Here is a 15,191-nt window from a genome sequence, read left to right on the forward strand (position 1 = left end):
CAAATGTCGTAGTTTATTTTCGAAATTGTCAAAAACTCAAAAACATCGTAAATACATCGTAGATCCTACGACAGGTTCCTACATGTCATAGACTAGGAACCAATATGGCGGCTTACTTCTAAAATGTCCCAAACTCGAAATATTTACCATGAAAACTTTAAAACAGTGTATCCAACCTTGACTTTTGACTGCTACGCCACCTATTTCTGAAAATATACCAATCGATATAATGGGGCTTGATCGGGGTTGTTGAAGAAGGCACAGGTAAAATGCACCGTCTGTCCTATCCTCCTATAGAAATGTAGGTGTTTTTTTAAAATACTGGGCCGATTTCATATGTCTGGGTTTCGAAACACCGGGTTATATCAAAACCTAGGTTTAACACTGGTTTACGTAAAACGCTGAAAAACCTGACCAAGACATACAGCCGTGGTGTATTTCACATGCGTGTGTTTTACCTGTTTACAAAACCACGCTTTTTACATGGGTTACCCGCAGATTTGGAAAGGGACATAAGCGAGCAATATCTTACACTTCATCACTTTGTAGTTGAAACTCGTTACCGGTATATTATTAGCATTCGAGATGGAGGATTAGCTACCTCCTCCCCCCCCCCCCCCCCCCCAAATGTGGAGCAAACCTTCACATTCTGTCAAAAATGATGGGCATATTTGGGAAAATCAGCTGGCTTGAAAACGTTTCACCATGTATTTCCATCATTTTACTCACAATATTAGTTATAATCCATGTCAAATGCTGACAGAACCCTACATAGCTGTTGGTAATAATGCAAAAATGCTTACAGAACCCGACATAGCTGTTGGTAATAATGCAAATATGAATAAACGTTTTGTTATTGGAATTTCCCTTTAATTCTAACATAATATTAAAAAGATGGGACGCGTACGCCTGAGGGCACCGAGATAACGTATGGTCAAATTTTCAAGACTGTGGGCCAGTACCGCCTTGTTCCCCCTTTATTAAGACGAGACAAGCACGAAAGTATGTCATTATAAGACGGCAGTCTATGATAGCCGTGTATTGCTTTGATACCGGTGGTAACCGATCAACTTTCATTACGAGTACTTCCTGTTTTCGTGCAGTTCATACACCACGAAGAAAATGTTTATTTTTACTAATTTAATAAATAACTATATTTATTACCCCAATGACCACTCATAACAGGGAAAATATTTTCCGTATTTTCTCAATGAGAAATATTATGCAGTGTTGTGACGTACAATATTACTGGATGATTTGACGCTTACAAACCAGTGACTTTGTTGGTACTAAATATAACATTATCGCGATTTGGCAAACACACAAAATGACGTCATGTACTTTAATGAGTTTGCGTTCACGACTGTTTTAATATTAAATTTATAACAAAATGTTATTTTAAAGGGACATTCCTGTGTTTGCTGCATTGTAAGATGTTTCAGACTAATAAAATATTTCTACGATTAAACTTACATATTAAATATATTTTCTTGTTTAGAATATCAGTGTCTGTATATTCGATGTCTTTCTGGTCGTTTTAATATTTGTGAGAATCCCAGTTTGGATTTTGTCTTCAAATAATTTCATACGTACGAAAAAACAATATTTTAGGAAATAAGATGAAATGTAACCATGTACAAATATTAGAACGATCAGAAACACGTTTATTATACAACCACTAATATTTTATGCAGAAAAATACATTTGATATGTAATTACAATCGTTAAAAAGTTTCTGTTAGTCGATAACATCTTAAAACGTGCAGCAAACTCAGGAATGTCCCTTTAACGTAAATCATTATTTATATTTTTAGCAGAATAACTTTTGTTTTTGAAAATTATCTGTGAACGTGATTAAAATGCAAAGTTATAGCAATACCCAGAACAGTGTGTAAAGTGGTTTACATTGTTTCTATAGCCTACATGTACGTGCACGTGCGTCTAATATAAAGGCGTTTATGTTTCTGTAGTGGTTTCAAATGATCTCTAAAATACGTTCACATTTCATGGCTCTGCAATACTGACGTAAAATACAATTTTGCTGCCGAAATTCTCCATGAAGAAAAGTTACTTTGAGCAAACCCAGCGAAAAACCACCTCAAGGGCAGGTTTAAACAAGCAATACAATTGTAACCCAGTGTTAAACTAGGATTACTGAAAACCAGACATGTGAAATGCACAGTAAACATGACCCAGGGTTTAACCTAGGTTTAAACCATATGTTTCCAAAACCCACCGATAACCTAGACATATGAAATCGGCCCTAAAGTAGTTTAGTTTGACGTAAGAAGAAAAGTAAAAGTGTTTTGGAAATAACAAAAAACAAAACAAAACAAAACAAAACAAAAAAACAACTCCAACCCCCCCCCCCCCCCCCCAAAAAAAAAACCACACAAAAAACCCCCACCTATTTTTGTGTGCAATTTAGAACACAATCAGCTCAGAAATAAATAACTTGTAGTAAATTCTATAGTATGTCACCGTGACAAATACATAAACAGCACGTTAAAATTCGTAAGACGATGCCAAAAGGTTTATGTGTGTGTTGGGGTGGGGTGGGGGTGGGGGCACACAGGTATATAAATATACATAAACCATCGCTGCTACTACTGGATCATGCCCCCTTGCCCCTCGCTTCCTACGCCAGTGAAATTATATTACACCCATAGTATGACTTGTTTGGATATGGGGGGGGGGGGGGGGTCTCCAAACTTTACTTTTTATTTTTGTTTGTTTGTGGGATGCATGGGCTAGCTTTACGCATATTAACTTATTAATTATTGGCTATTGGATGTGGAACATTTGGTAATTTCAACATATAATATTACTGAGGAAACCCGCTTCATTTGTCCATTAGTAGCAAGGGATAAGTTAATATATATATGCATCACCCACACAGGATAACACATACCACGGTATTTGATACACCAGAAGTGGTACACTGGCTGAAACGAGAAATAGACCGATGGGCCCATCGCCGGGAATCGATCCCAGGCCGACCACGCATTAAACGAGCGCATTAAATACCACTGGTTTAAAATATTCTTAATAAAAGAAGAAAAACGATTTATGTGTGTGTGTGTGTGTATGTAGCCTAATCACTGTTAACCAGCCAAAAGAAGAGAAAAGAATGTTGGACTTCTTCCCTACATGTCCATGAGCCAGACCTCAAAATTTGGAGTTTAAAAAGTACCAAATTGATGAACAAATCCAGCATGGATTTTTAGTTAGCCTGATATCTGAAGTGTTCAAAATCACTTGATGGACATTCTGGATCGGTAGCCAAGTGCTATTTTGGTAGCAATCTTTAAAGATGGCTGCTGCATTCTAACCAAAATTCGACAAATCAGCACAATGATCATAACTCACTAGCAAAATCATCTATAGACATGCAGTTTGGCTTGTTTTATTCCGTTTATAATCCTGCATTAGCCGATACATAGCTTTTAATATTTATTTTAGAATGTCTTTATTAAAATCGAAGGTATGTATAGGGAAAAGGGCATTTTTCGCACTTTTTTCATGATGCATCATGAAACGGTTTTTTTCTATTTTAAACCAAATCATCTTCAAGCCAATTTTTTTTTTCGGTCATCTAGATTAATGTATGAGGCATCCATACAAATGTTTACATCAATGTTTGTGGACATGTTTTAACCATATAGACATATTCTATTTACATGCATCCAGTGGCAACACTGGATGTGACCATTATTGTAATGCTACCAAGCTACTCTCTTTTGTTGCCAGATTTATACTAGGAACCTGGTAATCCTATTCTTACGTTCTGTACTTACCAATAGTCTCTTTCAGTTTTTATAACTTACATTTTTGGGGGCAAGGAATATAAACCCACACATAGTGGCTTCCGTTAGGGTTGTATGTATGGAATTCATCTTTGTTCGCAATATTTAGCATGATATCTGTAGAATAGTCGACTGGATCTGAGCGTAAAATAATCTTTACGAAGTACTGCATCAAGTAAGTACAACGAAGGCGGTCGGTAGTGCTGATCAAAAGAGGCGAAACGATTAAAATGGTCGGAAACGGTTAAAAAGGCCTTACGTATTATACTGCATTGTAGCCAAAATCCCACAAATCATCAAAATTATCATAACTCACCAGAACTGGTAGAATTGATCAGATGCAACTGTGGTGTTCAGGTTGATGTACCTGTAATTTAGTGTAAGCAACATAACCTTCAATGAATAGAGTGTCGCAAGCGTGAAGTTGACGAGGACTGCTGCAATATGCATGCTATTACAGATGAAGTATGCCTAATGTGCTATTATCAATTACAATTTACAATTGGTATGTTCCTTTATTATTTACAATATAGAACATGAAAGTCATTAGTATTGCAAGATTTTCATTATTTGACCAAAAACTGTACTTAGGAACACAAAATTGCATTTGTATGAGGACTAATTATTAAATTGGTGGCCATTTTAAATTTCCATGTGGCTGCCATTTTGAAGTTTAAGACGTTTGCCATGAGTGGATGACTATAAATCTAAAGAATTAGGTTCATTGACTATTAAAATATACAAAGACAAACCAACTGTGCTTCTAAGTTAACCAGGAGTTGAAATATAAGAAAAAATATTAAAATGGCATCCATTTTGAATTTCAAGATGGTTGCCATGATTGAATGGCTATATGATTAAAACTAACCAATTCACGGACTACAGAAATCTACATAGACAAAACAAATTCTACATTAAGCGGGAGTTGAATTATCCGCAAAATATATTAAAATTGTGGCCATTTTGAATTTCAAGATGGTTGCCATGATTGAATGACTATATGAATGAAACCAGTCAATTCATGGGCTACAGACACGTACATAAATAAAAAGAAAAACTTTTGCTTCTACGTTAACCGGGAGTTGAGATATTTGAAAAATAATATATTAAAATGTTAGCCATTTTGAATTTCAATATGGCTTCCAAGACCTGACAACAATTTTTCTTTTTACAAAATAATCATCTGAGCTCATAGATGGGAGTAAAGATAGAGAAATAAATAGATTGAAATGACGTTCATTTTGAATTTCAAGATGGTTGCCATGATCAGATGAATAATAATGAAAACATTATTTGAATTCACTGACCTAAAATGTTTCAACATACCCTAAAACTATGTTTCTATGTTAAATTTGAGTGGAGATATAAAAGGAAAATATATTAAAATGACGGCCATTTTGAATTTCAAGATGACTGACTTGATAATGGTAAAAAAAATGCTACCAATGGATTTCTGGTTCAGGTAGGTCATGAGAACATATGACCAAAATTTTATCAACTTGAGCAAAAACAAAATGCAACTTTCAAAAAATTAACATAACTGCCTAGACTAAATAGTTTATGCTGTTGTGTCCGAAATGTCGGTTGTGTCAAAATTTTATATAGATTTTTGGAAACATACCTTTTTTCGGTATATTAGAGTACAAGGAATCACAAAACTCGATGTTTTAGTTTTTTCTTCCGCCATCTTGATATATGGCGGCCATTTTAAAAAATGGCTACAGAGAATTCTAATTCTGATTTTTTCCTGACAAAGTTACTTCCTTAGCTGTGTTAAATGTGGTTTTTGACGTTTTCATAACTAGTACAATTACTTTTGACATTCTGGGTGTAAAATGGAGGATATTATTTTAAACTATCTTTCACAAAAATTAATCTTCAAATCAACAGCCTCGGAAGTAAAGTGATTATTTCAGCTATGTTATTGTCAAACTCATCATCAAATGTCACGGCTACATCAACATTGTTACAGTGGTCTACGTCTGCCCGACAGGTGCACAGTTCGGTACAAGTGAAGTTGTTGTTCCTTCTGCAGCTGCACTGAAACATGTGCTGTTGAGTTCAGATTATGCAAGACACCTCCTCAAGTAACTATTACAATCGGTACCTCATAGCTGTGACTAGCTGCTCAACAAAAAACAGTGGGCAGGGTGTAGCTCAAAGGTAAAATGGTCGCCTGATGCATGATCGGTCTAGGTCGGTCTAGGTTGTTTCTTGTTCCAGCCAGTGCACCACGACTGTTATATTAAAGGTCATGGTACGTGCTATGCTATCTGTGGGATGGTGCATACAAAATATTCCTTCCTACTATCTAAGACTATAGATCAAAATTATCAAATGTTTGATATCCAATAGCTGATGATTATTATATCAATGTGCTCTAGTTGCCTCGTTTACGTTAGGAAGAAAGAAGGTTAAAATGTTGTTGGTTTAGGTACTAGCTAGAAATGAGCTGAAATCTCTAATAGGAGTGTTGTTTTCAAATTTGAAACCTCTGCTTGTATATTTACCAGACGTTCAACGCTTTCTTGCGATAGCTTTCAAAGAATGTTGAATACTGCTGTCATCAAATATAACGTGTGCCAAGAAATATCCTTTAAATTTGTGCTCTGCCTTGCACGTTAAGCCACATGTAATATATGTTTAAGTTGTGTTTGAATTACAAAACAATATTATTAAAATGTAACCTATTTTTGAATAATTATACCCTTTTTGGCCGTTAAAAAGTATTGCTTACAATCTCTAGCTTAGAATATCTATATCCTTACATCTAATATGTCCTAGTGTTTGAAATAGCTCATAAATTATGATAATGCACTTGCTTAGGTGTACGGGCTCCCATTTTTTGTAAGGGGGGGGGGGGGGGTGGGCAGCTGTTTTTTTTTTACATGAATTAAACATGGATAACAGCGTTATTTGTATCAGCAATACTACCAAACAGCTAAAATTTGGAAATACATAGTAAAGAGGTCTCAGGTTAGCATATTTCGGCCGAATATCTCTACTGTTTTTGCCCGAACTTTAGGATTTGCTCCAGGACTAGGGGCCAGACCTCTTAAAAACTAGGGTCTTTGACTTTAATACAATATTTAAAAACATTTTGACTCCATTAAAACACGTTACACTTTATGTGAAAATAATCCATTTTTTTAAATTTCGGGTAGCAATTTTTAAACATGGCTGCCAGATATTCAAGATGGCGGATAAAAAAATAATTAAACATCAATTTTTATACTATTTGGCACTCAGAAAGTATCCCTAAATTCCTCCCCCTTTCCATATAGAAAATTCTCAATAAATATCTGCATTCATATGTGTTGTTCTCACCCAATGTTTATTCTAAATATAATTTTGAATATCTGACTTGCATGCAGGCACAGATTCTGGGTGATGAGGAGTGCAGGAGTGAGCAATATATTGGTGGGAAGAACTTGTATTGTCATGCCATAAAACAGTCATATGTAACATGCACTCGAATTATACAAAAATAAATTCGCTCGTCTTACAATACAAGCAGTCATTAGCACCCCTGGTGGTCATGAATGGAAAATAAAAATGCCCCTCCCACCGCCACCACCACACACCGTCGGCTCTCCGACGAAAGGGCGAATATGCAGTTTTGCCAAATTACGTAAAAACGTTATCAAAATTTGACATTTTTGAAAATGATCCTGTTTGAAATTGATATCATAAAACCTCATAAACTTTTGACAGTCATTAAACTGTACAAAGTGTATTTTAATTCGAAAAGGTTTTACGTGGTTCTGAACATTTTTCTATGAACTACAGTCTATTTAAAATGGTAAGTACATATTCGCCCTTTTGTGAAATAGCATATCACTCCACTTTGATGATTCGACCGCGATTTCCCTGTTTAATGGATATCTCCTAGCTTGGCTGTAATGTATTCAGCCTCTATTCTCTAACGAAGTGACCGGCCTCGGTGGTATAATGAGTAAGCCATATCACGTACGGCTGGTAGGTACTGGGTTCGCATCCCACTATCGGCTTCCACCCAGAAAGAATTCTCTAAATAAATTAATGAATGGTTAACAACACCAGAGCACAAAAATACACATCAGCCATTTGGTGTCAAACAAAGGTTAAGTACATGAATAAGTTCTCTATTTAACCACCGACAACTACCCTGTCCTAGACAGACCACCCAGATAGTGAAGGTGTGTGTCCAGGGCATGGCGATTTAATTTTAATATAAGCAAGGAAAAATCAAAGTTAAAATGAATTAATGTAACCATATTTTAACGACTTTGGTCTAAACATGAAGCAGTTATCATGTGGCTGGCAATTAATGATCCAATATTAAAACATACAAAATAATTTAATTATAGATCAATAAACTGGACAATGAGTAATTTACACGACCGCTTTGATGACTATTCATGATCATAATAATGAATTTTGTGGCAACTTTATTAAGACGACATTTAACATGAACATTAATAAGTCTTATTTCTGCATTGTCATAAAATAGCAAACTAGTAATTAATAGTATTGAAAAACGAAAAGACTCAACACTTCACTGAACGTTAAAGTTTGTTTTATTTAACGACACCACTGGAGCACATCGATTAATTAATCACCGGCTATTGGATGTCAAACATTTGGTAATTCGGACTCGTAGTCATCAGAGGAAACCCGCTACATTTTTCAAATGCAGCAAGGGATGTTGTATGTGCACTTTCCCAGAGACATGAAAACACATACCACGGCCTTTGTCCAGTTGTGGTGCACTGGTTGGAACGAGAAAAAAAAAATCAGCTGAATGGATTCACGAGGTGGTTCGATCCTACGACGGAAGCACCTCAAGCGAACACTCAACTGACAACTAAATCACTCCCCCTTCATTGAACGTGTGCATAGTTGGTGTCAGTAACTGTGCTGATGGGCATTCGAGATATCAAATCAATTGATAAAAAATGCATATAATAATGAAACAATGTTATTCAATAATTAGGGAATACCCATGATAAATCAATACAATATAACATTCCGATTCATGAATTAACATTATAGATGATGACATTCAAATTTAAAATATACTGATTAAAATAAGTACAGAATATTAGAAATCAATTGTGAATAATTACAGAACGAAAACACGATATAAATATAAACCAGGTGCATTATGCATTACAACATTTCTACTTAACGCATCCCCCAAACACAGCTGTTCGTACAAACGCGAATCTTGTGAGCACATATTGCACGTGATTGGTGTGCAACTTCGAATTTAACACTGTTTACGAACATTCTGCATTCACTGTGACAGAATCCCGTCTTGTTTTAATACAGACACTAGATCTTAACCTAATCTAGATCTGCAACGTGCGAATAGACTTGGACTTCTGGGTATGCTCCAGTTTGGAACAACATAGCGAATTGTTGCACAAACACTCAACGTGTCTCAGAGAGTAATTCGCAGTTTGTGGACCCGACGTCCAATGCCTGAAAACGTGGATGATCGGCCTCGTTTAGGCCTGCCTAGGGCCACAACTCTAGTTCAAGATTGCCTCATCAGAACCAACATTTTGAGGAATCGAGGCCAATCTGCATCTCAGATAGTCAATCACCTCCGTGTTACAGCTGAAGTGAGAGTCTTGAGTCAGATGATTCGAAACATAGCATACACATCAACTCCAACGCCGGCCTCACTTCACGACCAATTTGACGGTGAGATACATTGCTGCCAAAACACCAATGGTGTGAATGACGTACACAATGGTGGGCACGTCGCTGGGCCAGAGTGATGTTTTCAAAGGAATCGAGGGGTATCCGGGTTTGGCGACGTCCCATTGAGCGGTACGTCGAGGTCAACATCCAAGCTCATGACTATTTTGGAGGGGCAGTTATGCCTGTGGTGAAATTGCCATGACTGCCAGAATGCAACTTCACATTGTCCAATGGAGGCTCACAGACCAGTACTATCGACCAATATGTGTGCCTTTCGCGCCTCACGCTGACCAAAAATTCGTTTATTAAAACAACAATGCCCGTGCATATCGTAGTAGACTAGTGACGGCATTCGTGCAACAGCAAAACATTCACACTCTTCCTTGGCCAGCTCCCGACCTTTCACCCATTGAACAAGTCTGGGACATCATGGGGTGACAACTGGAATGTCAGCCGACTACTTTGGCCGAGTTGGGGTTAACGCTCTAAGACGAATGGGTCAGGATACCCCAGCATCAGATTGGACGCTTGATAAGGAGAATGTCTCACCGGATCCGTGCATGTTTGGCGAATAGCGAGAATTCAACCAGTTACTAACCCCTGAACCACAAACATCAAATGCACCCTCCCTACCCCTGGCATCAATTTGTGTTTCATCTCTCCATGTCAAACTACCCAGACATTAAAATTTCAGGCCAATGCAATAATTCCTATTAAAAGATATAATGAACAATATCCATTATTTAATGTTATATATGAATACCCCTAATTATTTTGAACAGTTTATATAATAATAATTTCATCATGAATTGAACAAAATAAAATATTGGAAATAATCAACACTAGACATATAGTAGCTGTGGGTGATCCCTTGTGCTAGTAGTGACCAATTTGAAATTTGCAGGAATATAAATTTGATAAATAGAGCACGTGTTTATAAATGCATTCATCAAGTTGCCTTTTTGCATTAGAACATGTATATTCGACCTTTCGTGCGAGAATCCAATGCGCTAGTTAATCGCGTTACTTCTCTGACAAACGGGCGAATGTAAATTCGGCTGTTCGTCAGATAACGTTACGGGCTTTGTCCAGCGATTTACCTCATTTTCAAAATTTAATTAATTAATTAACTAATTAAAGAAGTAAAATATCAAGTTGCTGTTTTCAGAATAAAAATCTACTGGTCCAACAATATGAAAAATGTTTTTATGTCAATTTTCAAAATTTTGAATATTCGCCCCTTCGTCGGAGCGCCGACGACACACACACACATGAAGCAAGTTTCTCATAAATAAATGTATAAGTTTACAATCACACAGTGTCTGCCTTCAAATGCCTCTTATTCAGTGAGTATTAATCTGAAATTAAATCTAAATGTATGTGGATAGTTGATTTAAACAATATTTATTTCTGTTTATATTAACAGATGGGATGGGTCAACAGGCACAGCCTATATAAAGACCTTTATACAATTGAAATATTAACTGGTGAACATAGAAAGTACAAGATATGCATTTAGTGTTGAAGACTATAAAACTATTGTATATTTAACCTGTCAAAATATAAATATTTATATATAGATTAGAACAGAGAGACAAGAAGAATAAAGGGGAAGGTGAACAGTTTTATCAGTCAAAACATTCGCTTTCAGCAATGAAATTGTGAACTGCTTTGCAGCTGAGACTGTTTTCCTAGTGTTAAGTTGGTATCGCTATATATTAATGTGTTGATATTTAAATTTAAATGATTTAATTATGTGGATAGTTAAGTTGCATGAGCAGATTCGGTGGTGATATTAGATATTAGTTGTGTGGACATTCAGGGCCGATTTCATATGTCTGTGTTTCGTAACATCAGGTTATATGATAACCTAGGTTTAACACTGGTTTACGTAACATCAGGTTATATGATAACCTAGGTTTAACACTGGTTTACGTAACATCAGGTTATATGATAACCTAGGTTTAACACTGGTTTACGTAACATCAGGTTATATGATAACCTAGGTTTAACACTGGTTTACGTGACACCGGGTTATATGATAACCTAGGTTTAACACTGGTTTACGTGACACCAGGTTATATAAAAACCTAGGTTTAACACTGATTTACGTAAAACACTGAAAACCTTGACCAAGACCTACACCCGTGGTGCATTTCACATGTGTGTGTTTTACCCGTGTTTATAAAACCACGCTTTTTGCATGGGTTACCCGCGGATCTGGAAAGGGACATAAGCGAGGGATAGCTTTTATCTTCATCACTTTGTAGTTTAAACTAGTTACCGGTATGATATTAGCATCCGCGTACGGGGATCAGCAACCCCCCCCCCCCCCTCCAGTCTGTGGCAAAACTTCGTATTTGGACAAAAATTATGGAGATGCTTGGGCATAATGAGCAGGCCTGAAAACGTTTCACCATCATTTTACTCACGATATTAGTTATATAATCCATGTAAAGTGCGTACAGAACCCTACATAGCTGTTGGTAATAATGCAAATATGAATAAACGTTTTACAAAGAATCGGGCATTTCCCTTTAATTTAGACCAAAACAAGCCTGCAACCCCCTCCCACAAAAAAAAAAAAAAAAAAAAAAAAAAAAAAAAATAAAGGGACGTGTACGCTTAAGGGCACCGAGACAACTTTTGGTCAAATTTTAAAACTTGTAAGCCTATCTGGCTTTTTTCCCCTTTATTAAGACGAGACAAACACGAAATCATGTCATAGTAAGACTGCAGTCTTTGCATTGTTTATGGTGGTAACCGATCAACTTCCAATACTAGTACTTACCATTTTCGTGCATTTCATACACCATGAAGAAAATGCTTATTTTTGCTAATTTAGTAAATAACTATATTTATTACCCCAGCGGTCACTCATAACAGGCAAAATATTTTCCATATTTTCTCAGTGAGAAATATTCTGCAGTGGTGCAACGTACAACATTATTGGACGATTTGACGCTTACAAACCAATGACTTTGTCGGTACTAAATATAATAGCATCACGATTTGGCAAATACACATAATGACGTCATGTAGTTTAAAGAGTTGGCGTTCACGACTGTTTTAATGTTAAATTTATAACAAAATGTTATTTTAATGCAATTCATTATATATATATATATCAGAATAAAGAGAACTTTTGTTTTTGAAAATTATCTGTGGATGTGATTAAAATACTGTTATGGCAATACTCAGAACAGTGTGCAAAGTGGTTTACATTGTTTCTATACATGCACGTGCATATGCTTCTAAAATAAAGGCATTTAGAGAAAAAATAGCTGGAGTAATAAATAGAATAACAAACTCGGTAGCAGTTATTATCAAATTATCAAACCCCGTCCCGCCACCCTTTATTCGCCACTGTAGTGGGTTCAAAATGGTCTCTAGAAATACGTTCACATTTCATGGCTCTTCGATACTGACGTAAAACACGATTTTGTTGCCGAAATTATCCATACAGAAAAGGTACTTTGAGCAAACCCAGCGAAAAACCACCTCCATGGCAGATTTAAACAAGCAATACAATTGTAACCCAGTGTTAAACTAGGGTTATTGAAAAACAGACATGTGAAATGCACAGTAAACAAGACCCAGGGTTTAACCTAGGGTTAACCCATATGTTACCAACATCCACCGATAACCCAGACATATGAAATCGGCCCTTAGAGTTTTCGTACCACCAGCCAAGCACTGGTAATATAGACATCAAAACTAAGTTACCCCGGGACCCCAAAATGGATTCTTCTATTCGTTTGTGAATGCACTTAAGGATACTAGGTCAGGCAGCTTAGGTCCACATTTAAGAATAATGTGGACATTTCAGACAAAAACACCAATTTTGTCCACGTGCTGACCATGCATTGACTTAGTTTTCAATTTTAATATGAACCACTTCTTCAAAATATATTATGGCGGCCATATTATCAAGTAAAACCTATTTGTACCAATGAAGCACCAGTGCCACCTAGCCTCGCAATTTTGTTGTCTAACCCGTACATATTTGAGGTCAGTAAATGCAATTATGATATTCAAGTCACAAAATGAATTTTTATACAAAGGGACAAAATATGGAGACAGGATGTTAAGGGGGAAAGCTGTAACATCTATTATGAATCTTACCAGCGTTTAGCTTTGGTATGATTCTGTTCAAGACCAGGCAAATTTTCCTTGGGATATAGGGTAGTGTTATCACAACATAGATTAACCTGATTAAGAAGTACAATGCATAGTGGCATATATCATTCACACGGGTAGCATTAAGGATTTGTTCACAGGAGTCCTTTTTTCCCCAGTGGACTCACTTGCTCCTGAATTGGCTCATTTCCATGAGTCCATTCTCAAAATACATGAGTCCATATTTCTTTTCGGAAATAACAGGTTATTATACCCTTTATTTTGGTACCAAACACGATATGTTTATCTTTGAAAATAAAAAAGGTTGGAAAACAGGTCACGAGGTCTAGAATGTTATTCCCTTTATTTTGACATCAAACTCGATAAAACATTGATTTGACCCCCACTACTACCACCACCACTAACCCCGGGGTAAGAATCCATACCCCAGGGATAAGAATACACAGAGGCACGGAAATGCGTAACCCCTGTGTCAGCATTTCAGAACAAAATTGGGACGTAAAGAAAAAAATCTTTTGCTTGCCCCCTCTCCCAGTGTTTTGCACCTTAAAACGCCTCTACATACCTTAAAACTATCGTCAGAAGTCATGCTCAAAACAGTGAACGCCTGAAAAACATTTCAGATAAATAAAAGAAAAAAGAAAACATGCCAGGGGACGCGGGAAAATGCTTTTGCTACGCAACCACGGCGCGTGCTTGTTTGGGCCATACGCAAAAAGAAACTGGGTCACGGCCTATCGCTGAATGCAGTCGTTTCACAAATAGCGCAGTCAGGCCTTCTGACCTAGAAAACTGCAACTCTCTTAGGAGAGAGGCGGATTACCAGTCCTTCACAAATGAGATACAAAAAAAAAAAAATCGATTTAATCATGATCATGTAGGCCTATAATTTCTAATTATCGCAAATTGCGATGCGACACCGCTTATTTTGAGCCTTGTGTTACATCACTATATTTCTATTGACTGTATACAGTACATAGTGCACACCATAGGGCCTACGAACACTCCAAACACGTAGTTGCCATATATCAGTGTAAGTGGCTCACTGCCGCTAGCTTTTGACAGCCAATGGCCATTATTATCAAGTTAGGTTAAATTTCAATGTTCAAACAAATAATTAAACAAATCCACACAATACCTAAACTATACTCTCCTAAAAAAGTTATGTTACACCATCAACTACTTGAATATTATATGTATTACCAATATGAACATAAAATCTTATGTTACACACAATAAACAATATTCGTACCCTGCAATGAAATCACTACCAAAGTTTGACCTTGATGATGCCAAAACGCAGCCTTTAATCCAACTTTACGTTAAACTGACAAATCACACGCTGTAAGTGGTACGTGTAGCCAAATGCTGTCACAATTTGCACGCTGTGACATTGTTACATAGGGGTATAAAAGACACCGTCGGCAAATGCCATCGATTCACAGTTTTTTCAGAGAGGTTGACGATACAATGCCGAAACTTACAGAAGAATAACGCCATAACACTACTGGACGCCTTCAAGCAGGGGTGAACCAGGATGATGTTGCCCGACAT

General features: G+C 36.7%; 1 protein-coding gene across 1 annotated transcript in view; it reads right to left on the reverse strand.

Moving 5' to 3' along the window:
- LOC121378616 (neurogenic locus protein delta-like) overlaps window positions 1–15,191 on the reverse strand; it is a 29,919-nt gene extending 14,728 nt beyond the window's left edge. Inside the window, exons 1-2 of the mRNA XM_041506875.1 lie at window positions 15,081–15,191; window positions 14,203–14,244 (exon numbers count right to left, since the gene is read on the reverse strand). Of these exons, the coding sequence (XP_041362809.1) occupies window positions 14,203–14,244; window positions 15,081–15,191 (153 nt within the window). The remainder of the gene's footprint in view (window positions 1–14,202; window positions 14,245–15,080) is intronic.

Source organism: Gigantopelta aegis, chromosome 8 (genome assembly GCF_016097555.1).
Source record: "Gigantopelta aegis isolate Gae_Host chromosome 8, Gae_host_genome, whole genome shotgun sequence".
In the NCBI taxonomy this organism is placed as follows: domain Eukaryota; kingdom Metazoa; phylum Mollusca; class Gastropoda; order Neomphalida; family Peltospiridae; genus Gigantopelta; species Gigantopelta aegis.